Source organism: Pleurodeles waltl, chromosome 10 (assembly GCF_031143425.1).
Source record: "Pleurodeles waltl isolate 20211129_DDA chromosome 10, aPleWal1.hap1.20221129, whole genome shotgun sequence".
Taxonomy (NCBI): Eukaryota; Metazoa; Chordata; class Amphibia; order Caudata; family Salamandridae; genus Pleurodeles; species Pleurodeles waltl.
This window is the reverse complement of record NC_090449.1, coordinates 231610341-231634346: the sequence shown is the minus strand read 5'-3', so window position 1 is coordinate 231634346 and position 24006 is coordinate 231610341. Positions and strand designations below refer to the sequence as shown.

Here is a 24006-nt window from a genome sequence, read left to right as displayed (position 1 = left end):
TTCTCTATTTCATTAGTCGTACTTACAAGACAATGAGTGTGAGGATGAAAAAGAACAGCACACTTTCAATCAAATTGTGATAAATCCACACGACCCATTGTAAGTTGGTGGTCAAGGAGATTGAGTCCACCCAGCTGGAGATGGCAGTGAATGGATGATCCAAGTTTCGGAATGGACCACATGTTGATGAGGAATTCCGACTGGAGATCAAAAGAGAGACATATTTATTTAATCAATTATGACACTTGTAAATTATTCATTACCTGAGAGTTGCATGGCACCATTTATGGAACATCAGAATTATAAAAAAAATACTTTGGTCAACAACTAACATTATTGGTGCTTATGCTCATCCATCAAAAGATAAAAGTTGGTGTTCTCTGTAATGTTTACAGCTTTTAAAAACTGATATTTGGACTGCAGTGTTGCCATATGAATGATCACATACTGTTATACAACTTGTACATGCATCTTTTCATGACAACAATCTCTTTTGTGTGTGTGACTGTGCATGTGTATTTGTGTCTGATGTAATACAGAATAAGCTACCTCTCACAGTCCCATGCAGTGTTGTATAAGTTATTTCAGAAATTTGTAACATAACAGAACTCAGTAGACAAGAGCAACCCATATGCCCTAGTGTGAGCCTGGGTATGTATTTATATCCACAAAACAGTGGTTCACCTGCAACTTATTGTTAGATTAATACCTAACATTTATGTAAAAAATATATACAGAGAGAAACACAAGAGATAGGTACGGTATCTCCCAATGAAAATATCAGAGAAGAAAGTAGTAGTGAATATATATGGAATAAACTTAGTACGTAGCCCTTTGTTAAAGGCTTATTTATAATTTGAGTGTTAAAATCTAGCCTGTCAATACTTTTGTGTGCAGCTTATTGTTGACAGTGTTTCTACCTCATTTGAAATGGACAGGTCTCATCAGGGCATGTGATAACTGGACACCTTAGGTTGTAAGAGCAACCACATTGCTCAAATATGTGGGTCGAAGAAAAAACAATGTCAAATACTTAGGTGTAACACCAAGCATGAGGATAAAGAGATGATACTTAATGAGTCAACAATGACCCATTAAGTGGTGTTGTAGGACTGTAGTTTGGTCCAGAGAAACAAGGTTATTGAGCTGTAGCACCACCAGCTGTTCAACACAGTAAACCAGTTCAAGGTTGTTTGACTGCGGACCATCCACGTCTTGCAGTACTGGAAGTATCCAATCTCAGAACGGGATACATGACTGATCGGGTCAAACACAGCCTGAAGCAGGCAGGAATTCCTATAACTTGTTTCTTGGGAGACACTGGAGAACAGTGACATCACCATTGTCTATCCCAGGAGCATTATTTTTCGGCAGCAGCAAATCATGTACGTGCTTATGGAAAAATTTGTACCACTCTACTAGTGCTTCCATCCCCGGCAGAAATGAGGATCTTTCATAGCTCTGTAAGCAGCAAGGTATTTCCCCTCAAAATTCCACCTTACTATAGACTACAGAATATCGTGCTACCAGAATATCATAGACACAATATTGAAGACCAAAATATCAAGAAGGTAACTATCAGTGTTCTTTGCTTAGCTCCACTTATATTTACCATGGCAAAATATATATTTTCAAAGAATGTAGATTTGGAGTTAAGAAAAGTGCATCTATACTCGCATATATGCACTTGTCGAAATTTTGATCTTTAATATTTTGGCCAAGGTATTTTGGGCAAATAATCTTTCTTTCTATAGAAGATATTTCAACATACAAATTTAGACTCTGCTTACTTTCGGTGCTGCATGTTTTTTGATTGGTATGTGGAAAATTGCACAAGTAATGCTAGGCAATACCATCTTGGTCTACATCCAACAACCTGTGTTTGTTTAAAGCAATCTAATAGGTTTACAACTCAATTTTCATTAACATGCAACCCACAAATTAACAAAACTCAGAAATAATTCTGAAATATGCAACAAACAATTGTGGCACACTCTCCTACCTCCAAACGGTAATGCCTACAACTGAAAGAACTCCAGTAAAAGATGGAAAGAAGAGGAGAAAAATAAAAACTGTTGTCATCTGAGAAGCTTTCCAAGCTCTTCGGGGAGGCACACAGTTCATCATCAGACTGACCTGAAAGTAACCATGCACACAAATATCATCAACATAAGCAAATAAGATGTCAAAAGGCCAGTATTGTAGGTAGGCACACAACTATATAGCAACACACACTGTAAATTGAACTCACACAAAGTTCACCATAAAGCAAAAACATCCATTAATAACATTGGAGTCAAAGTTTGACCCCCTTCCCTGGATGACAGACCTGTTGATTTGGTGATTTGTATAATAATGCTTTGATTGATGCTTGGTTACCTTGTATAATTGTTTAAGCTTTACCAGCTCATCCATCAAATGAATGAGTCCTCACTCGTATTGTACTCATCACCACTTAGGTCTATGTTTTAAAACGGTTAGAGGAAATAACAAAAATAACAGGTTGAAAGGTTATTTAGAGCATTAGAAAGTTGGGAGTTCTACTGAAGACAATACAATGGCCAGGGATAATAATACATGGTGTTGGACTTGGCCCTTTCTGCAGGAGCATCCCCAAATGTTTTGCCTTTCTCCTCCTATTTTTGCTGAATTTGTTTTTGTTGGCCATTAACTCTGTGCACTTTACCACTGCTAACCAGTGCTAAAGTGTTGTACTCTCTCTTCTAAACTTGGTAACATTGGCTTATACCCAACAGGCATATTTAATTTACATATAAGCCCCTAGTAAAGTGGTACTACATGTGCCCTGGGCCTGTAAATTAAATACTACCAGTAGGCCTGCACCAGTGATTATGCCACTCACTTAAGTAGCCCTTTAAACATGTCTCAGGCCTGCCATTGCAGAGTCCGTGTGTGCAGTATTAAAATGCCCTTTTAACCTGGAAAGTAAACCTTTTGCCAGGCCTAAACCGTCCTATTTAATACATATAGATCACTCCTTAGGTAGGGTCTAGGCAGCACAAGTGTATTTAAAAGGCAGGTCATGTACTTTTCAGTTTTACATGTCCCGGTAGTAACAAAACCTCATAAATACATTTTTCAATACTGGAAGGCATATCTCTCCCGTAGGATGAAATTAGAGTTGCCTTATTACATTTTACATGTGTAATTTCCACATGGGTAGTGTTGGACTTTTGCTTATGCAGGGTCATCCTGAATCTTTTTGCCTCCTGCCTCCTATTTTTTTCTCACCTGTCGCTGTTGGCTTTTGAACTCTGAGCACTTTCCCACTGCTAACCAGTGCTAAAGTGCATATGCTCTCCGTGTAAATTGTATGTAATTGGTTTATCCATGATTGGCCTATTTGATTTACTAGTTAGTCCCTAGTAAGGTGCACTAGAGGTGCCAGGGCCTGTAAATCAAATGCTACTTGTGGGTCTGCAGCACTGGTTGTGCCACCCACAAAAGTAACTCTGTAATCATGTCTCAGACCTGCCACTGCAGTGTCTGTAAATGTCTTTACACTGTAAATTCGACTTGGCAAGTGTACCCACTTGCCAGGCCTAAACCTTCCCTTTTGTTACATGTAAGGCACCACTAAGGCAAGCCCTAGGTAGCCCCAAGGGCAGGGTGCAGTGTATGGATAAGGTGGGACATATAGTAATGTGGTTTATATGTCCTGACAGTGAAATACTGCCAATTTAGTTTTTCACTGTTGCAAGGCCTGTCTCTCTCATAGGATAACATGGGGACTACCTTTAAATATGATTAAAGTGTAGATTCCCCTAGAGAGTAGATGGACATGTGGAGTTTGGGGTCCCTGAACTCACAATTTAAAAATACATCTTTTAGTAAAGTTGATTTTGAGATTGTGCGTTTGAAAATGCCACTTTTAGAAAGTGGGCATTTTCTTGCTTAAACCATTCTGTGACTCTGCCGTGTTTGTGGATTCCCTGTCTGGGTCAGTTTGACAGTTGGGTTGTTTTTCACCTCACACCAGACAGTGACACAAAGGGAGCTGGGGTGTAACCTGCATTTCCTGATTAGCCATCTCTGCTAGGAGGGAGGGGTGGAGTGGTCACTCTCATCTGAAAGGACTGTGCCTGCCTCTGACAATGCCGGCTCCAACCCCCTGCTGTGTGTCTGATGCCTTGCCTGGGCAAGGCAGGATTTCACAAGTAGGTGTGAGTCCCCTTTGAAGAAAGGTGACTTCAAATACTAAAATGGGTATAAGAAGGGCACCCAAATCTACAGACTTTAGAAATACTTCTGGAACCAAGAGGAACCTCTGCCTGGAGAAGAGCTGATAGCTGAGGAAGAAGTGCTGCCCTGCCTGTGACTGTGCTTTGTGGAGCTTTCCTGCAGTGCTGCTTCTGCCAGAGTAAGAGGGCAAAGACTGGACTTTGTGTGCCTTCCATCTTGTGAAGAAAAACTCCAAGGGCTTGAGTTAGAGCTTGCCTCCTGTTGTTTGAAGTCTCAGGGACAGCAAAGACTTCTCTCTGCCAGCACCTGGAGTCTCTGGAGAGACTCCTGCCCCGACAAGTGGTGCCCTATCCAGTCCCTGGGCCCTTGAAAGGAAAGCTGGTGGAATCCAAGGAAATCAACTTCGGACGACTTCGGACGACTTTGGACCGACGCCGCTGCTGAATCCGGTAACGCCGCCTGCACCTGATGCCGTGACCTTCGCTGGAACGTGATGCTCTTCGCAGGCCAGACGCCGCAGCAGCCCCGCTGAAGTCCGCGACTCCGTGGAAGTCGCCGCACCACATCGTGACCGACGCTGCTCGAAGTGAACGGATTCAACGTTTCCCACAGACGCCGCGATCCCCGACTTCACGCATCGGCTTGTTTTCTCTCTTCACCAAAGGTACTGTACTTGGGGGTCTACATGACTCCGTGTCCGGCGCCGCTGGCGTCGGCTTGTTGGGAACGACTCCGTCACGACGCTGTGTTAACATCTCATCGAAGCATTTTTGTTTCTAAGCGCTATTTTTGAGTTTCATCTTTGAAAATTCATAACTTGACTTGTGTATGTTGGATATTTGTCGTTTGGGTCTTGTTTTGTTTAGATAAATATTCCCTATTTTTCTAAACCGGTGTTGTGTCATTTTGTAGTGTTTTCATTGAGTTACTGTGTGTGTTGGTACAAATACTTTACACCTAGCGCTCTGAAGTTAAGCCTACTGCTCTGCCAAGCTACCAAGGGGGTAAGCAGGGGTTAGCTGAGGGTGATTCTCTTTTACCCTGACTAGAGTGAGGGTCCTTGCTTGAACAGGGGGTAACCTGACTGTCAACCAAAGACCCCATTTCTAACATTGGTGATCAGCGGTTGGGATTTGGACTTGTATTTGTACTTGACATACAGTAATTAAGTGTACACTACTGTTTGAGTTCAGACCACTACGTGACAACATACTACTTGTTTGGGGATCTTCGATTTTTCCTCTTTGGGACTCTTTTTATTCTACTTCCATGATTTTGCTGATCCCTTGACTGATTCTTTTTACTTCATTGGGAACTTATTTTCTGCGTTTGGAACTTTGCACTTGTGACCATCATGTCTCAATCTGGAGATGCAACAGCTGGAGCTGTGTTTGAAATAGAGAAACTGAAGGAGTACTCAGTTGCTCAATTGAAACAGTTCCTTAAAGATCTTGACTGTCCCACTGAGAGCTCCACCAGGGAGGGGGAGCTGCAAAAGGCACAGAGGGCCTGGGTGACAATCAAGAAGGCTGAAGGGCACACAGAGGAGAAGAGTGTGGGTGGGGAAGTGCAGAGGATACACAGTGGTGTAGTGGAGGTACCTGTTACGCCTGGGGGGAGGGTCCCCAGGAGCGGTAGCAGGGTGTCATCCAAGGGTCTGACTCCTGAAGAGTTACAGGACAGACAGGCAGAGAGGGCTCGCCGGTTCAAGGAGTTGAGGATGCAAAGAGAGAAGGAGTTGGAAGAAAGGAGGAGGGACTTAGAGATCAAAAAGAGGATTTGGGCTTATGAGCTCAAAATGAAGGAGCTGGAACTCATGAGGGCTGAATCCAGCTGGAATGGTGGCAGCAACTATTTTATATCTAGTGCTCCTGAAGAAGTGCACATGCCCAGAGATGTGGTGCCCTACTTGAAGGAGGGAGTTAACACACACCAGGAGGTTCAGGGGTATGAGGTAGCTCCAGTGATGCACAGGGTCCCTGAGGTGGATTGGGGAACTGGCATGGGGAGTCATATTCCTACTAGTGGGAGGGACACTCTACTGACTCTAGGTGAGAGTGACAGGGAGAGGGGTTCCCCCCAGGTAGAAGTCCTGGTTATGGAGTGTGAAGACATCCCAGAAGAGTGTGGGTTGAGTGTCAGGGACAGTCAGGTACTGTCTCACCAGTCTCAGGAGGGTGATGTGGGGTGCTTTTTCAAAGCAGAGTCACTGGATGGTTGGGTGAAGGGTACTTTGGTTAATTCATGTAGGGGGCTGAGTGATGTAATTGCTGGAGAGCATATGTCTAGTCCTTATTTACCAGAGTTACACCAACACCAGGTGGAGTGTGAGTTCTCTGACCCCAGGGAGCTTACAATGGAGGCAGACCTCTTGGTGAGTACCAGAGAGTCTGAAGAGGCATTTGGGGGGGCTCCTGAGAGGAGTGGTCTAGATATTTCCCAACCAGGTGAGGTAGGGAAGGATTGTAGTGTCCCAGGTAGGTCCCAGTGAAGTGGGATGGGTGAGGGACCCCATGTCCAGTCTCTGAGGAGAGGGAATGGGGATGGGCTGAGATCCAAGGTGCCCGAGATCCGGTCCCAGGTCCTGGAGGGTTCCATGAGAGAACCCCAGGAGGGGAGCCTAGCCTGTACCATAGGGCCATCTGTTGAGGGAGATCCCACAGTGTCAGGAGAACTTGGGGGGGCGGCTGTAGCCAGCGTCCCACCAGTTCTGGTGTCTGGCAGTACCACTCCTAGTGAGGGTGTGCAGAAGTCCAGACAGAGGGTTGAGAGGGGGTTGCGGACCCCAGTGGAGAACCTGGAGGGTCAGGGGTCAGCTCTGAGAGCAGAGCCCCCCAGGAATGACCTTGGTGAGACCATTTCTGGGTTGGGGGGAATCCAGACTCTGTCAGATGGGCAGAGGTCAGGAGACCTGCGCCAGCCAGACTCTTGTGTGGCCCTTGGGGACAGTGTGTCCCTTGAGGGGGGTAAGTGTGCCCCCCTGGAAGTCCTGGTGTGCCAGGCAGTGGTTCAACCGCAGGGTGGTGACTCTGGGTTGAATGATCAGGTTCAGGAGGTAAACTCTGACCTGGTGGGGGGTAAGTGTACTCCCAAGGAAGTCCTGGTGCGCCAGGCAGTGATTCAACCGCAGGGTGGTGACCCTGGGTTGGATGACCAGGTTCAGAGGGTAAACTCTGGCCTGGTGGGGGGTAGCTATGCCCCCCAGGAATTCCTTGGTTGCCAGGCAGTGGTCCAGTCTGTGGGTACAGACCCTGGACTGGAGGATCAGGAGCAGGGGATAAACCCTGACCTGAAGGGGGGGGTGGTTTGCCCAATCACCCCCCCCCCCCACCTGGTGTGATTTCAAGGGGTACTCTCCCTGAGGGGTGGGTGCAGAACCCTGAGAGTAGGGGAAGGGGAGAGAAAGACTCACCCCTGACCCCAGAACAATCTAAGGGTACAGACCCTGGATTGGAAGGCCAGGTTCAGGGTGTCCCCCCTGACCTGGAGAAAGGGGCTACTGCTAACAGTGCCCCTACCATGTTGTCTTCCGGGGGGGCCACTCCTAGTTGGGTGGTTCAGGACCCCAGAAGAGAGGGCAGGGGGAGGGAAGCCTCACCCCTGCCCCTGGTCCAACCTGAAGGTACAGACCCCAGGTTGGAGGATCAGCTGCAGGTTAACATCCCTGCACTGGTGGAAGAATTGTGCAGGACTGCTTCTACAAGCACCCTGACAATTTTTTACTCTGGGGGTGCCGCTCCTGGAGGGAGGGTACAGAGCCCCAGAGGGGAGGACCAAGGTCAGGTTATCTTCTCTGACTTGGTGGAAGGGAGAGTGGTCAAAGGGTGTCAGGCACGTGGGGCTACCGCCCCCCACTCTCCACAGTCACAGCGGGTGGAGAGGCCTGAGGTCAGGCTCTCATCCCTGACAGTCATCAGGGGTCACTGTGGCTTGCTGTCCTGGTGGACAGAGTTGCCCCTGGGGGTGGGACGAGAGTCACACCCCAGGGGTGGAGTGGGCAACACCACTGTGTTGGTCCTGGTGGTACTATCTGCCCATTGCAATACATCTGTGAGCAAAGTAAAGTTAGGTGCTGCACAGATGGTGTCTGTAGATGTGGAGAGGGGTTCCCCATGGGTTAGCTTAGTGGGCCCTGAGTGTATGGACAGAGGGATCCAACTGGAGTCAGGAAGGCGTAGAACTGGAACATGCCCCTGCTGTTGTGGGCCTGGGTCCTTGTTCTATCGCCCCAATCAGGGAAGTACATCAAGGTATTGATTGTACTCCCCTGGCTTTAGGCTGGTAGGGGGTCGTGTTGGACTTTTGCTTATGCATGGTCATCCTGAATCTTTTTGCCTCCTGCCTCCTATTTTTTTCTGACCTGTCGCTGTTGGCTTTTGAACTCTGAGCACTTTCCCACTGCTAACCAGTGCTAAAGTGCATATGCTCTCCGTGTAAATTGTATGTAATTGGTTTATCCATGATTGGCCTATTTGATTTACTAGTAAGTCCCTAGTAAGGTGCACTAGAGGTGCCAGGGCCTGTAAATCAAATGCTACTAGTGGGTCTGCAGCACTGGTTGTGCCACCCACACAAGTAACTCTGTAATCATGTCTCAGACCTGCCACTGCAGTGTCTGTAAGTGTATTTTTACACTGTAAATTCGACTTGGCAAGTGTACCCACTTGCCAGGCCTAAACCTTCCCTTTTCTTACATGTAAGGCACCCCTAAGGTAGGCCCTAGGTAGCCCCAAGGGCAGGGTGCAGTGTATGGATAAGGTGGGACATATAGTAATGTGGTTTATATGTCCTGACAGTGAAATACTGCCAATTTCGTTTTTCACTGTTGCAAGGCCTGTCTCTCTCATAGGATAACATGGGGACTACCTTTAAATATGATTAAAGTGTAGATTCCCCTAGAGAGTAGATGGACATGTGGAATTTGGGGTCCCTGAACTCACAATTTAAAAATACATCTTTTAGTAAAGTTGATTTTGAGATTGTGCGTTTGAAAATGCCACTTTTAGAAAGTGGGCATTTTCTTCCTTAAACCATTCTGTGACTCTGCCGTGTTTGTGGATTCCCTGTCTGGGTCAGTTTGACGGTTGTTTTTCACCTCACACCAGACAGTGACACAAAGGGAGCTGGGGTGTAACCTGCATTTCCTGATTAGCCATCTCTGCTAGGAGGGAGGGGTGGAGTGGTCACTCTCATCTGAAAGGACTGTGCCTGCCTCTGACAATGCCGGCTCCAACCCCCTGCTGTGTGTCTGATGCCTTGCCTGGGCAAGGCAGGATTTCACAAGTAGGTGTGAGTCCCCTTTGAAGAAAGGTGACTTCAAAGACTAAAATGGGTATAAGAAGGGCACCCAAATCTACAGACTTTAGAAACACTTCTGGAACCTCTGCCTGGAGAAGAGCTGATAGCTGAGGAAGAAGTGTTGCCCTGCCTGTGACTGTGCTTTGTGGAGCTTTCCTGCAGTGCTGCTTCTGCCAGAGTAAGAGGGCAAAGACTGGACTTTGTGTGCCTTCCATATTGTGAAGAAATCTCCAAGGGCTTGAGTTAGAGCTTGCCTCCTGTTGTTTGAAGTCTCAGGGACAGCAAAGACTTCTCTCTGCCAGCACCTGGAGTTTCTGGAGAGACTACTGCCCGACAAGTGGTGCCCTATCCAGTCCCTGGGCCCTTGAAAGGAAAGCTGGTGGAATCCAAGGAAATCGACTTCGGACGACTTTGGACCGACGCCACTGCTGAATCCGGTAACGCCGCCTGCACCTGACGCCGTGACCTTCGCTAGAACGCGATGCTCTTCGCAGGCCCGACGCCGCAGCAGCCCCGCTGAAGTCCGCGACTCCGTGGAAGTCACTGCACCACGTCGTGACCGACGCTGCTCTAAGTGCACGGATTCAACGTTTCGCACAGACGCCGCGATCCCCGACTTCGCGCATCGGCTTGTTTTCTCTCTTCACCAAAGGTACTGTACTTGGGGGTCTACACGATCCGTGTCCGGCGCCGCTGGTGTCAACTTGTTGGGAATGACTCCGTCACGACGCCGTGTTAACATCTCATCGAAGCATTTTTGTTTCTAAGTGCTATTTTTGAGTTTAATCTTTGAAAATTCATAACTTGACTTGTGTATGTTGGATTTTTGTTGTTTTGGTCTTGTTTTGTTTAGATAAATATTCCCTATTTTTCTAAACCGGTGTTGTGTCATTTTGTAGTGTTTTCATTGAGTTACTGTGTGTGTTGGTACAAATACTGTACACCTAGCGCTCTGAAGTTAAGCCTACTGCTCTGCCAAGCTACCAAGGGGGTAAGCAGGGGTTAGCTGAGGGTGATTCTCTTTTACCCTGACTAGAGTGAGGGTCCTTGCTTGAACAGGGGGTAACCTGACTGTCAACCAAAGACCCCATTTCTAACAGGTAGAGATAACCATGTCTCTGGAATCACAATGTAAAAATCTAACCTATGGTGAAGTCAGATTTTAAATTGCAATCCTGAAAGTGCCAGTTTTAGAAACTTGACATTTTCTTGCTTTAACCATTTGGTGCCTGCAGCCTGTTTCTGAGTCACATGACTGGGAGTGGGTGACAGATAGACTTTGTGTATTCTTCCTAGACAGCCACATACAATGGGGAGCTTAGGTGTGACTGGATGGGCCATCACTGGCAGGATGGAAAAAAGGAGCTGGGCACAGCCTTTCTTTCACTTGTACTGTGTCCTGCCTCTACACAAAGGGCTGCATACACCAGGAGCCAGGGCAGGAAAGGCAGGGCATCTGTACACTTCAAAGGCATGCCACTAGAAGCTTCTCCCTACTTAAAGGAACAACTGTGTATAACATAAAAGAAGGCCAACAGACACCAACTTTTCAGTACACTTCTGGACCTGTGGATACTCTGTCAGGAGGAAGGACTGATGTGCTGCTACAAAAGACTTCCACTGTGCTGGACTGCTGCTCTGAGGTAACTGCCACCCTGCTGTGCTGACCTAATGCCCTCTTGCCTGGGGAAGAAGAATTGGATCTGCAACTTCATCTTCAACCCAGGACCCGAAAGTGCCTCAAAGGGCTAGTCTGCCGGCCTCCTGATCTGAGCCTCTGAGACCAAAAAATCTCCCCAACCAGGTCCTGGACTCAGCTGCAGCAAATTCCTGACCTCAAGGCCTCTCAGGTCCTGGATTCTTGGTGTGGCTCACTAAATCAAGCTTTTTGACTTTTCATGACAGCGAATGGTTCTGTTTGCACAGACACCGCATTGCTCACACTGAAATTCAGCGTGAGCTGCCAGCAGCCTGTCTCTTCACACAACAGCATCGACAGCCTGTGGGGGGCCACCAACGTGAAGCACGAGCCTGCCATCCGCGACGCCCAGTATGCTCTTTCTGCCATGCCAACAACAACCAGGGACGCTCTGCTTGCTGTCCGTGACCCTTTCCAAAGTGAACAGAATTATTGGCACAAAACTTGAGAAGGTAAAGTTACAAAGGGACTAATCTGGGACTGTATCCAACCAATTCTCCATCGTGGTCATCCTTAACTTTTGACTTTGAGCCGGTCCAGCATGACCAGATAGCAGCAGTTGGCGCTTTATGCTTTTAGGCGCTATCCTACACTTTACTCTTTAAAAATGTATAACTCTGGTTCTTCTGATTGGATTGTAATCGTTTTGGTCTTGTTCTATTTAGAAAATTGTGCTCTTTTTCCCTAACGTAGTGTGGGATCTTTCTGCATGGTGTTTTCACAATTTTACTGTTTGAAGTACTGCACAAATACTTTACACATTACCTCTAAGTTAAGCGTGACTGCTCTGTGCCAAGCTATCAGGGAGTCGAGCACAGGTTAATTTGGGGGTTTGCTTGTGCTGTAGCATGGCAAGGTTTGTGGTTGCTGCTTGACCTGTGCTTACACCCCAGCCAACCAGTAACCCATTTTCTCACAGCTGGTTTAAGCCTTCAGCTTTAACATTCTAATGTTAACCTTTCTGCTTTGCCCTTTTTAATTTAAAACATTCTACCCTCAGTGGGAGGAATGTTCTAACAGCCTTGTTTTCCTGCCTCAGTATAGGGGCTTCTTAAAGGCCCTCACCCTCGTTATAGGTCCTCGACTTTGGCTCGGGTGCATGGCGTTTAAAAACTGCAATAGCTCTCCACAGCAAGCTATAGGGCTGTAATATGCCATGACAATACGAAAGACAGCAGAACTATGTGAGATAACATTAAACAGGAAGTGTAACAGACTTTTTATATCCACTTCATTCAGAAGTTGTGCAGGTCTTCAGCATTTGGAATAGCTTCCAAATCAGGTCAACTGACAGTTGGTGAGGATGGGGGCATACAAACTCAATAAACAAAAGAGATTATGACATTACGTAGGCTGCAAAAGACTAACATCCTTATGGGCTGCAATATTTTGGTGGGTCCTGAAGTAAGATTTTTACAAATGAGTGCTGGAAGTGTCCTCGGTGTAATACTGATTATTGTGACTGAGCTTTCTGCACGGTTCACAGGGATGCAACTGAGGTGAGATGGAGGGTCTTGAGTGTACTGACCTCACGGTTTTGCTGCTGCATTCTGGATTTGTGGGAAATGTCGGATTTAGTGTTTTGACAAGATGAGAGGGAATAGGTTGGTCTAATCAATTCATGAATTTATGGGAAATCCCTCATCTTCAAGGGGATAAAAGAGCAAACAGAATTTAGTAAGCTTAAGGGGTGTGATGTGCAGCAAAACTATTGTAGACACAGAGAGTAAATTAAAAGTTCAGGATACATCCTAGACTTTTGGCCTTGGGTTTTAGGGTGGTCGACTGACATTTGAAAGGGCTAGTCTGCCGGCCTCCTGATCTGAGCCCCTGAGACCAAAAAATCTCTCCACCTAGGTCCTGGACTCAGCAGCAGCAAGTTCCTGACCCCAATGCCTCTCAGGTCCTGGACTCTTGGTGTGACTCACAGGCTCCTAAATCAAGCTTTTGGACTTTTCGTGACAGCGAATGGTTCTGTTCGCACAGACACCTCGTTGCTCATACTGAAATTCAGCACGAGCTGCCAGCAGCCTGTCTCTTCACACTACAGCATCAACAGCCTGTGGGGGACCACCAACGTGAAGCACGAGCCTGCCATCCCTGACGCCCAGTCTGCTCTTTCTGCCATGCCAACAACAACCGGGGACGCTCTGCTTGCTGTCCGTGACCCTTTCCAAAGTGAACAGAATTCTTGGCACAAAACTTGAGAAGGTAAACTTACAAAGGGACTAATCTGGGACTGTATCCAACCAATTCTCCATCGTGGTCATCCTTAACTTTTTACTTTGAGCTGATCCAGCATGACCAGATAGCAGCGGTTGGCGCTTTATGCTTTTAGGTGCTATCTTACACTTTACTCTTTAAACATTCATAACTCTGGTTCTGATTGGAGTTTAGTCGTTTTGGTCTTGTCCTATTTAGAGAATTGTGCTTTTTTTCCCTAACCTAGGCGGGATCTTTCTGCATGGTGTTTTCACAGTTTTACTGTTTGAAGTATTGCACAATTACTTTACACATTACCACTAAGTTAAACATGACTGCTCTGTGCCAAGCTACCGGGGAGTTGAACACAGGTTAATTTGCGGTTTGCTTGTGCTGTACCATGACAAGGATTGTGGTTGCTGCTTGACCTGGGCTTACACCCCAGCCAACCAGTAACCCAATTTCTCACAGTTGGTTTAAGTCTTCAGCTCGAACATTCTAATGTCAACCTTTCTGCTTTGCCCTTTTTAATTTAAAACATTCTACCCTCAGTGGGAGGAATGTTCTAGCAGCCTTATTTTCCTGCCTCAGTATAGGGGCTTCTTAAAGGCCCTCCCCCTCGTTATAGGTCCTTGACTTTGGCTCGGGTTAATGGCGTTTAAAAACTGAAATAGCTCTCCACAGCAAGCTATAGGGCTGTAATATCCCATGACAATACGAAAGACAGCAGAACTATGTGAGATAACATTAAACAGGAAGTGTAACAGACTTTTTATATCCACTTCATTCAGAAGTTGTGCAGGTCTTTAGCATTTGGAATAGCTTCCAAATCAGTACAACTGACAGTTGGTGAGGATGGGGGCATACAAAATCAACAAACAAAAGAGATTATGAAATTACGTAGGCTGTAAAAGACTAACATCCTTATGGGCTGCAATATGTTGGTGGGTCCTGAAGTAAGATCTTTACAAATGAGTGCTGGAAGTGTCCTGGGTGTAATACAGATTATTGTGACTGAGGTTTCTGCAGGGTTCACAGGGATGCAACTGAGGTGAGATGGAGGGTCTTGAGTGTACTGACCTCACGGTTTTGCTGCTGCATTCTGGCTCTGTGGGAAATGTTGGATTTGGTGTTTTGACAAGATGAGATGGAATAGGTTGGTCTAATCAAATCATGAATTTATGGGAAATCCCTCATCTTCAAGGGGATAAAAGAGCTAACAGAATTTAGTAAGCTTAAGTGGTGTGATGTGCAGCAAAACTATTGTAGACACAGAGAGTAAATTTAAATTTCAGGATACATCCTAGACTTTTGGCCTTGGGTTTTAGGGTGGTCGACTGACATATGATGGGTGGAAGAGTTTGGCTGGATGAGAAGTTCAAGGTACCTTTATGACTATTCAGCTTTAACACCCCTCACAAACTTACAATCACTGGTAGGCATCACTTTCCACTTAGGCTCTGAAATGCCCATTGCCCTCCTTGCTTAAAATAATGGAACGTGACCCAGTCCTGAGGGTTGCACTCAAAACCTGTAATTTTAAATCTTCCCCGTCCGCACTCATTTTTCTGTCTCCAATTAAAATTCCAGCAAAAAGACCCCATCTTCCATGGAGTTCGACACTCCAACATACTCTAAATTATACTTTGCTTCTTAATAGACTTACCTATCTGTAGAATATCTGTATTTACATGATTTAACTATCTCCAGCATGTCTATATGTGCAGGACTTTACAACTAAACTCACCTGTAGTGACTCTAACAACCTACAAAGCACAGATCAACTTGTGGAAGAGGTATATAGATTATATTTTTCTCAATTGGTAGGGCACCTCAGAGGAATCATAGTCATTCTCCTTGTGCTCCAACTCCTTGAACCCATTCCTTAAATTCATCATGACTATGAGAAAACAGTAACTTGGATTTCTTGACTTTATCTGGAAGCAGGGGCGCCTAAAATAGAGGTGTACTACAAACCCTCAGACAGGAATAGCTTATTCCATTTTTAAAGTTTCCATCTATGCTCATTAACAGAGAGCCTTCCAATGTGACAATTTCTACGGTTGAGATGCAACTGTACAGATATCAGTACATTCAATAAACATGAGTGACTACTTACTGAAAAACAAAAAGAGAAACATTACCACAAGAGGATTATCAAGAATGGTAGAAAATGGCGATAATTAATAATAATAGGGACTAATTGTTAACTACCCAACAGAGATTGGAAATTGGGAGACCCATCTGTGTGACCTCATTTTGTCCTAGTTCAAACAAAAAAATAGTGAATAAACATTGGAATATTTTAACTTAATGTGTCTCAAAATAAAAAAACCTATGTTGTCTTTTAATAGGGGTCAGAGTCTCTGAGATATGTTGACACACACACATACAAGACAGAGGTAGCAGAGAAAAAAGCAGCTACTTTATAGAACCTACTACCAGCCAAAGGACATGACCCCTGCAGAAACTATGGTTTTTGTTGCTATACAAGGAGACCTGGAGTTCTGGGTCTCCGTACTCCATGGCAATTGAGTGGAGTAATTAAATGCAACTCAGGCTATGTTATCTTTGTGTTAAAATGCCCTTGCCCATCGATGTACATAGTTCTGAACATAAAAAAAGTACAGGTCAGAATAAATGAGCACAGGAGCACCTTGGGTCAAACCGAGGATGACAGTGAGTAGTGCATCACTGAGAAACTGAAACTACTACATTGCGATATAACAGTCACCCTACTAAAATACAAACAGTGTTGGATTTACAGGTTCAAAATTGAGACACAGGGTGTGAACGATAAAATCCCTTGGGAACAGCTTAAAAGATTATTTAGAAACTTTACGCTTAGAAATATGGTAGCGTCCCCCATTACCAAGTCTAGCATGTTGATCATTATCAATCATAGTCCCGGTGGGGAAGGCCTTCTTAAGCTGCCTTTTGCTAAAATGACACAAAATATTGTACATTTGCACAAAATACTTTGTATACGAATCAACTTTAATGATTTTTATAATGGTTTGAAATGATTACCATTTTTCCTGTGTACTCACAGATTAGGATGGCTCTGGCACATATTGGCCCCTTCAGGTACATCAGTGACATTACCTAGTTACTGTAATATGAATACTGTGGTGTTTTCCCTTATTTTTCCTCTCCAGTTTAATTTTCATTCAGAGAGTTTGTGGCGGGGGTGGGGGGTGTTTCTCTATGCCCACATGCACTGGAGTGCTAGGAACTACAAATATAAGGCATCCCCCCGTTTCAGCCAGAAGAGAACAGGAACCTGCCTTATACCGACATAGACATGGCAACATTATCACATGGCTATGGCGCATGTTGCATTTGACGGTGGCCACACTCCATCATGGCGGCCACCATGTTAATATCAAAGGGTCAGTAACATCGGCAGCACAAGTTCAGCTGGCTGATGAAGGAAATGTAGGTTTTGGGACCGGCACATTTCCTTGATGACGTAAGTAGTTTTGAGCATTACTGTTACAGTCATTCGGGAATAACCTGTAAACCCCCATTTGGAGGGATGAAGGTTAGTGCTGGCCTCCTTTGTGACTACTATATCTCTTTATCTATAGCACAGATTACTTATCAAACACTTTTTGATCCTACTTTAGAGCAATATTTTACACGCAATACGATTTGCCTTTGAGCTCATTGAACAAACTACCAACAGCACAATTATTAAGGTTCTTGACTGATATGTAATTAATGTTATTATTCATTTATGCAAAAAATTGTGTGGCTGCAGGAGCTGCCACCATGTGCCAGACTAAGAAGTAAATTACAATCCATATTTGGATAAACAAAAAAACTTGAAGGACTACATGGACTTTCTCATCAATCACGTGTGTTATTTGTGTCATTTGCTGTCGCACTTCCTTCTCACATGTTTTAATAGAAGTGCTTGTGTCACACTGTTATTACTGAGCATGGCCTGGGGAACCAATGAATCCTGACAATTATGTTTAAGCTTCCTCCTAGGTAGGCTCATAAGATCGGTGAAGGTAGGAATGTCCTGTCTCACATAGTGGGATTGTATAGAATATGACAACATAGGGATCCCTGCACAGCCCTGATAAATGCCCCTAACCAACCACAGGACAAATTTATCAACAGAAACATGTTGGCACTTTAAAGGATGATAGAGCCATTACACCCATAACCATCCTAGTATAATTTATTATTTTAATCATACCTAAGTTACCACCTAATAAAGAGAACTACTGTTGTATACCTCAAGATATTGTTAACTCTATCTAGATCCCTGTTTTATTCAGACATGCCCTTATCTGAAGAACTCCCACATAGAGGAGGTTGAGTCTGCCCTGGTAGTACCATCTTACCAGGGTGGGGTGAGGTTGCTGATGATGAAGCATGTCACATGATGTGAGTGAGGCCTTCTCATTCACAAATGACTAGTTTTCTTTCTTTGCCCCTTTTTTTTTAACTTCATTTATTATTTTGTAACAACATACATTCTGAATCCGAATCACATTGGCGGATATAGGCCGACCATGGTACATAGCACATCAATTATTCGGTGTAATATCGATAACATATCAATGGTGGCATTACTCACTACGCTTCTTTATAATCCTTTCATATTCTGTCTTAAATCATATGCTTTCCTATTATCGCCCCAGGCAGTCATCTCTGTTCCCCTCAGCCATCAAATACATTTTTTTTTAAAACAACAAGGAGCAGTTAGAGAGGAGTCCTATCAACATGAGGTGTAGCACAGTATCTACATTTGGGTACTCTGAACAGTCAATATGGGCCTCACGATAGCTCAATCTGTGTTCTGGCCTGGACACTGCTCCATGAGTCGTGCACAGTATGACGATGATTCGGACTAGTAGAAGTGATAGTGCCCAGATGCAGCAATAGATAGTTGTGCAGCCGGTTCCAAATATATCTTGGCCTAGAGTTTAGGGGCAAGATTTCAGCATATAATGTTAGTTCTTCATTGCTGTACATTAGATAAAGCAGCCATTCTTTAAACTTGAGAGCCCACCCCCTTCCCCAGTGACATGCATCTCTCTGTTGTGCTAACAGTAAGGCCAAAGCAACAAATGTTTTATAGCAAGGTTCGATCTGTGGGGCATATCCCAATAGGGCAGTGAGCGGTGTTGAGTGTAAAAGTGGGGGCCATCATTTCCCTCAGTGCACCTTCTAGCCAATACGATTGAATAGCACCACACGCTCATGCCAGGTGGAGAAAATCAGTGACAAAGCTGGCATCTGTCGTCTTCCCGCAACCCATATCGATATAGTCTGTGTGGTGTACAGTGCAATGCAGGGATTCTTAATGTGTGATAAGGAGATGACTGCTATAGGCGACATTTCTTGTGTCAGCACAGCATGCGGTCCAAATGTCCTCTGTTAGCTCCACATTCAATTCAGTTTGGCATCTAACCCTTGCTCCAATAGCCCTGAGAGTAACCTCCATTGTATAGAGTTAGACATGAGTCAGTGCTGTGATTCTGCCTGCATCAATGTTTGTAAGGTAAGCAGTGTTTGGGGTTCTTCAGGGAAGTTGGAGGTGACAGCCCTTACATTGTGTCTGAGTGATATATACATGTACACATCTAATGGGGAGCTTGTGACCTCTGCAAACAGCTGCTCTTGTGTTTTAAATATACAATTTTCATACAAACTACCCCAATTAGGACACTGCAGCCGCTCCATAAACGTCCGACATGCTGTTTCATGAGTGATCGGTAATAGGGAGTTATATGCAAGCGGAAGCAATCATAAATATAGTTCTACTTCCCTGCATGTCGTGCCAATTCATGCCTGGCGGCTGTAGTGCATGCTACTGTAGAGTCAGCTACTTGGGAAAACTCGGTGAGGCCCCTAGGTAGGATGTGGGTGGGAGTGGGGACATATAGCCTTCCTCAACAGCCAGGTGTGGTAAATTAGGTGTGGGTTTACACCAGAATATAGCGTAATGGGCTTGTGCACAATAGTAGTAGAGCTCAAAGTGTGGCGCTCCAAATCCAACCCGGCAAAAGGGGAGGATCAACAAATCCCAGCTGATGCAAGGCTGTTTGCCTGCCCATGCTATCTTGATCATTTGGGTGCGAAGTGCCTGAAAAAAAAAGCGCCTGGGCCTGTAAGGTATATTTCAAAAGAGATACAGGAGCTTTAGGAGGACAATTATTTTCATTAGGCCTACGTAGCTGGCCAGGGATAGCAGTAAAGATATCCATCTCGTGAAGCTGTCTGTAATATTAGAAAGTGCTACACCATAGTTCACCTTAAGCGTTTCTTTCTTATCTAGGGTAATTGTTACTCCTAAATACTTTAATTCCGAAGTGCACCATTGTAAAGGATAGACAGGTGGAAATGATGTCATGCATGGGGTTAGGGGAAAAATCTGCCTGATAGTGCACCAAAATGGACAAATTCCCTAAGTACTGTGTTCATACTGCAGTTCGGTTCCATTAGGTACAGGGTACTATCGTTCGCGTAAAGCAAAACTAACAAGTGTTTAGAGGGGTATCTAATAGCTAAATCTCTGTGTTTCTGCTGGAGCTTGGTGGCCAGGGGCTCCACTGTGAGCGCAAAGAGGAGGGGCAACAGTGGACACCCCTCTCTAGTACCCCAGAGATCCGTATTGGTTCGAAGAGTAAGCCATTTATATGCACTCTTGCAGAAGGGCAGGTATATAAAAGAGCTATGCAGGCTAGGAATTTGTCAGGGAGACGCATACGTCATGGTATTGCCAGTAAGAAGTCCCACTCCAGTGAATTAAAGGCCTTGGTGCCGTCCAAAAAGATCGCCACAGCGTCCAGACTCAGGTCTATCTCTTGGATAAAAGCAAAAAGTGTTCTCAAGTTATGGGATGTTGAGGGTCCCAGAACAAATCCAGACTGGTCAGGCCTTATGAGGAATGAGAGGAGTAGGGCGGGGCAATTGGCTAGTATTTTTGCTAAGATTTTGACATCACAATTGATAAGTGACATGTAGGAATCGCTGTAAGAGGGAGACTTTCCCAGTTTCAGCAGGGCAAGGATCATTGCTTCTCGCACTGAGTTGGGAGTATACTTCCATCTCTAGATGCCTGGAACACTTTGACAAGTATGGGTATCAGTAAGTCAGCACATGCTTTATAAAAATCCAACAATATGCCATCAAGGCCCGGCGCTTTACCTGACTGTAGTTGCATAATCGCCTCTGACTTCATCTTTTGTGAAATCTGCTGATAAAAATACTCACTGAGCGTCAGTGATCCAGCCCAACATTACCTCACCTAGGAATGATGCACAGTTAGCTGGTGCTGCTCTTTCGGAACCATAGAGGTTCCCATAATAGCACCCAGATACATCTCAATAGGTGCTTCCTTCACAGGACTGCAGTTCGAAAATGCCACTTGCCGCCGCCTTGCGGGTCATGGTAGCCAATGTTCAGCCCAGTCTTTCACCTTCGCCATAGGCACGGGCTCTAGCATATTTCCCCCTATATCTTTGCTTCCTTTCCGCCACCTCCTTGTACTCCAATAGGGTGCTTTGTGTAGTGCCCAATGACTGAGGTTCCGCACAAGCCCCCGGAGGGTCTCCAACCATTTAAGTTCCTGCTCTAGGTTCTGGAGGTCAGCACGGAGGGTGTGCAGCACCCCACAGCTCTTTGCAATACTACAGAAGCCCCAGATAGCAACCTTAAAAGCTACCCAAACTGTGCAGATAGAGGGATCTGAGTCTATGTTTCTGCCCAAGAAGTCCACCACCTCCTGCCAAAGCTACTCACGGAACTGCGGAACAAGGAGAACTTTAGGATTCAACCTCCAAGTACTGACACCATTGGCCCTGGTCGGTGTCACCATCACCATCAGGACAGATGAATGGTCGGAACAGGTTCTCGCAAGGTGCCGGACCTCCCTTTCCCAGGGGCTCAGCCACTTACAAATAAGCCAGTAACCTATTTGAGACCGGCTGTTATGGATTCCAGAGTAATATGTGCCTTCTTGGACTATTGGGTTAACCTGTCTCCAGGCGTCAATCAGGGAGTTTTCTTTCATAATAGCCCTAATATGTTTTGCAGACATGCCATGTGATGTATGGTTTGAGCCCGATCTAACCTCAGTGGCATTTAGCACTAGATTGAAGTCTCCTCCACATAGAATATGGCAGGGGCCGATATCAGCTACAAGTCCCCATAGCTTACTAAAGAATGTATGATCATTTGTATTAGGACCATAGCAATTGACAATAATGACCATTAGGGACCACATCCTGCCCCAGACTATAGTATACCATCCTTGGTCATCATTTAGGGATCCTTGTAGTTGAAATGCCACTCCTCTACGGATAATGATAATGGTTCCCCGAGCATATGTGGAGTAGGTATAGTATTGCTTACATGTGGCCCACCTTGCAGCAAAGGTCACCCGAGTCGAGGGAGAAAAGTGTGTTGCTTGTAAAAGAGCAATATGAATATTATGCTTGTCCAGGTAGGCCAAAGCGTGTCTGCACTTGCGCAGATCCCCAAGCCCCCAAAAGTTCCATGTCAGACATCTTAGAAGCTCACGTGAGGAGGTCTTTTGTGTTTCCATGGTGGGCTGTCTGCCTACATCAGGCATGAAAAGGGAAATATTCTACATGGAAGAGTGTGCAATGCAAGCTTAGCATCAGAACTCTTTGATGTGACCTATTCAAGACATACTGAGGTTGACATAACTTATCTACATTCTCAAACTCCACCCTCCTCCCACTCTGATGGCCCAATCCCTTTATGGATACATAAACCCCCCCCATACAAATGTACTGTCACATGAACCAAACCTATACCAAACAATAGTCTAATTGTAACAGATGTAACCTATTGGGGTTTTCCAGGAGGCAGGAGGGGTCTCCCTCCTCCATTGAGGAGAGTGCCTGGGTGTAAATCAATGATCTTAGCATTTAAGATCTGAACATTATGGGAGGTGCACCTGCTAGATATTCGTCTTGCTCTTGGGGATGAAGGAGGTGGACCAGGGTTTCCCCCAGGACCCCTCCGCTGTGAAGACACTGTAGTAGACACCTCAGAAATCATTGGTTCAGAAAGTTAGTCAATGTCAGACGTGGGCGATCCCGCCCTTGCCACGGCTCCCCGGCCTTTCTTCTCTGCGTGTCAACGCTGCCCCCTGCAGGAATTCCTGAACCTGCTGAGGGTTTGTGGACCATCGGGCCCTGATTATGAGTTTGGTGGCCAGAAAAGCCCACCCACCTACCAAACTCCCATGGTAGGGTTACTGCCTAGGCGGCAGCCCTCCCACAGCCCCTATTACGAGTTTCCTGCAGGGCCTGCTTGTAATTGAGCCGGCGGCAATGTTGCAGTGCATCGGGGGCAGCAGTACTCATCGCGCTTTTCACTCTCTGCTAACAGTGAAAAGCGCAACGGGGCTGTCCATGGGGGGCCCCCAGCACCCTGTCTCTGCCAGCTTTTACATGGCGGTGCAACCGCCATGATTAAGCCAGCGGAGAGGGGACTCGTATTCCTCAGGGCAGGGCTGCATGGCATCGTCAGACCATCGGCCGGCAAAAAAGTGGTGGTGCCGGTGGGCCAATGGCCCGTTAGCCACAATCATGATGTGGAGGCTGGACTACTGCATTAGCAGTGGTCTGACCGCCACCACAAGTCTGGTTCTAGAATGAAAGAACGGTGGGTGCAGAACAGAAAGGATGTAACTGGGAAAACACGGGAGGAAATGCAATTTTGTTTTATAATGTATGAAAGCGAGGCCTTTCCATCGATATACAAGCAAGCTTAGATGGAGTGGTGGGAATAGAGGCTAAACCATGGCCTGAAATACAGGCCCACATACTACATTATTTTAAGTGAAAACAAGAAAAGGACAAGGAAAGGACAGAACAGGCAGAAAGGGCCGCATCTAAGTTGTTGCAACAAAAACTTAACAAGCCGAGTACAGAAGGGACACTTGTGACTGCACCACCAACAACTGTCGCAATGCCAGTGCAGGTACAGGCACCAGGAGGACAACCAGTAACTGATACGAGGAAGGGACAGGGAAGTTTTATAGGAGAGCAAGGGTCGACACAAGGGTAAAGACAAGGAAGCTATAGGGCAAGACAACAATGTTATTAATGCAGTAAGATAGGCCATTTTGAAAGAGAATGCAGAGCCAGGAAAAATGATGAGTACAAGGTTGGAATACCCAGCAGGGGCAGGTGAGGCCTCAACAGGTGCAATAGGAACCTCAGCAGCAAGCAATGCAAGGACACCCGCTGGGCCCTCAAGCCCAGTGGGTTACACCACAAGGGCCAATATCGCAGTGCGGGCCCCAAGGTGTCAACAACACTACAGGAGGACAAGGACAGGTTCAGGTGGGAGGAGTAACAGTGCAAGGAGGCAACCCCTTTTATGCATCAGCCCAAATATTCGGGGGAGCTCCAACTCAAAATTATACCCAATGACGGCCCGCAGTTGGCCACTGTGTGTCCGATACTATTGGTAACCCACAGGTCAGATGAGGAACACACTGACGGTAGGCATAGAAGGTTGACCCTACAGGTTTTTAATCAACACTGGACCACCAAATTGTGTATAAAGAAAAGAAAACTACCACTTTCTTGTAACTCAATGGA

At 45.7% G+C, this 24006-nt stretch overlaps 1 protein-coding gene across 4 annotated transcripts in view; it reads right to left on the bottom strand.

Moving 5' to 3' along the window:
* The window catches only part of TMC5 (transmembrane channel like 5), a 413711-nt gene that overhangs the window by 97079 nt on the left and 292626 nt on the right, over positions 1-24006 (bottom strand). For all 4 annotated transcript variants that reach the window (XM_069210234.1, XM_069210235.1, XM_069210237.1 and 1 more), the window contains exons 17-18: positions 2003-2136; positions 27-200 (exon numbers count right to left, since the gene is read on the bottom strand). In XM_069210234.1, coding sequence (XP_069066335.1) covers positions 27-200; positions 2003-2136 — 308 coding nt within the window. The remainder of the gene's footprint in view (positions 1-26; positions 201-2002; positions 2137-24006) is intronic.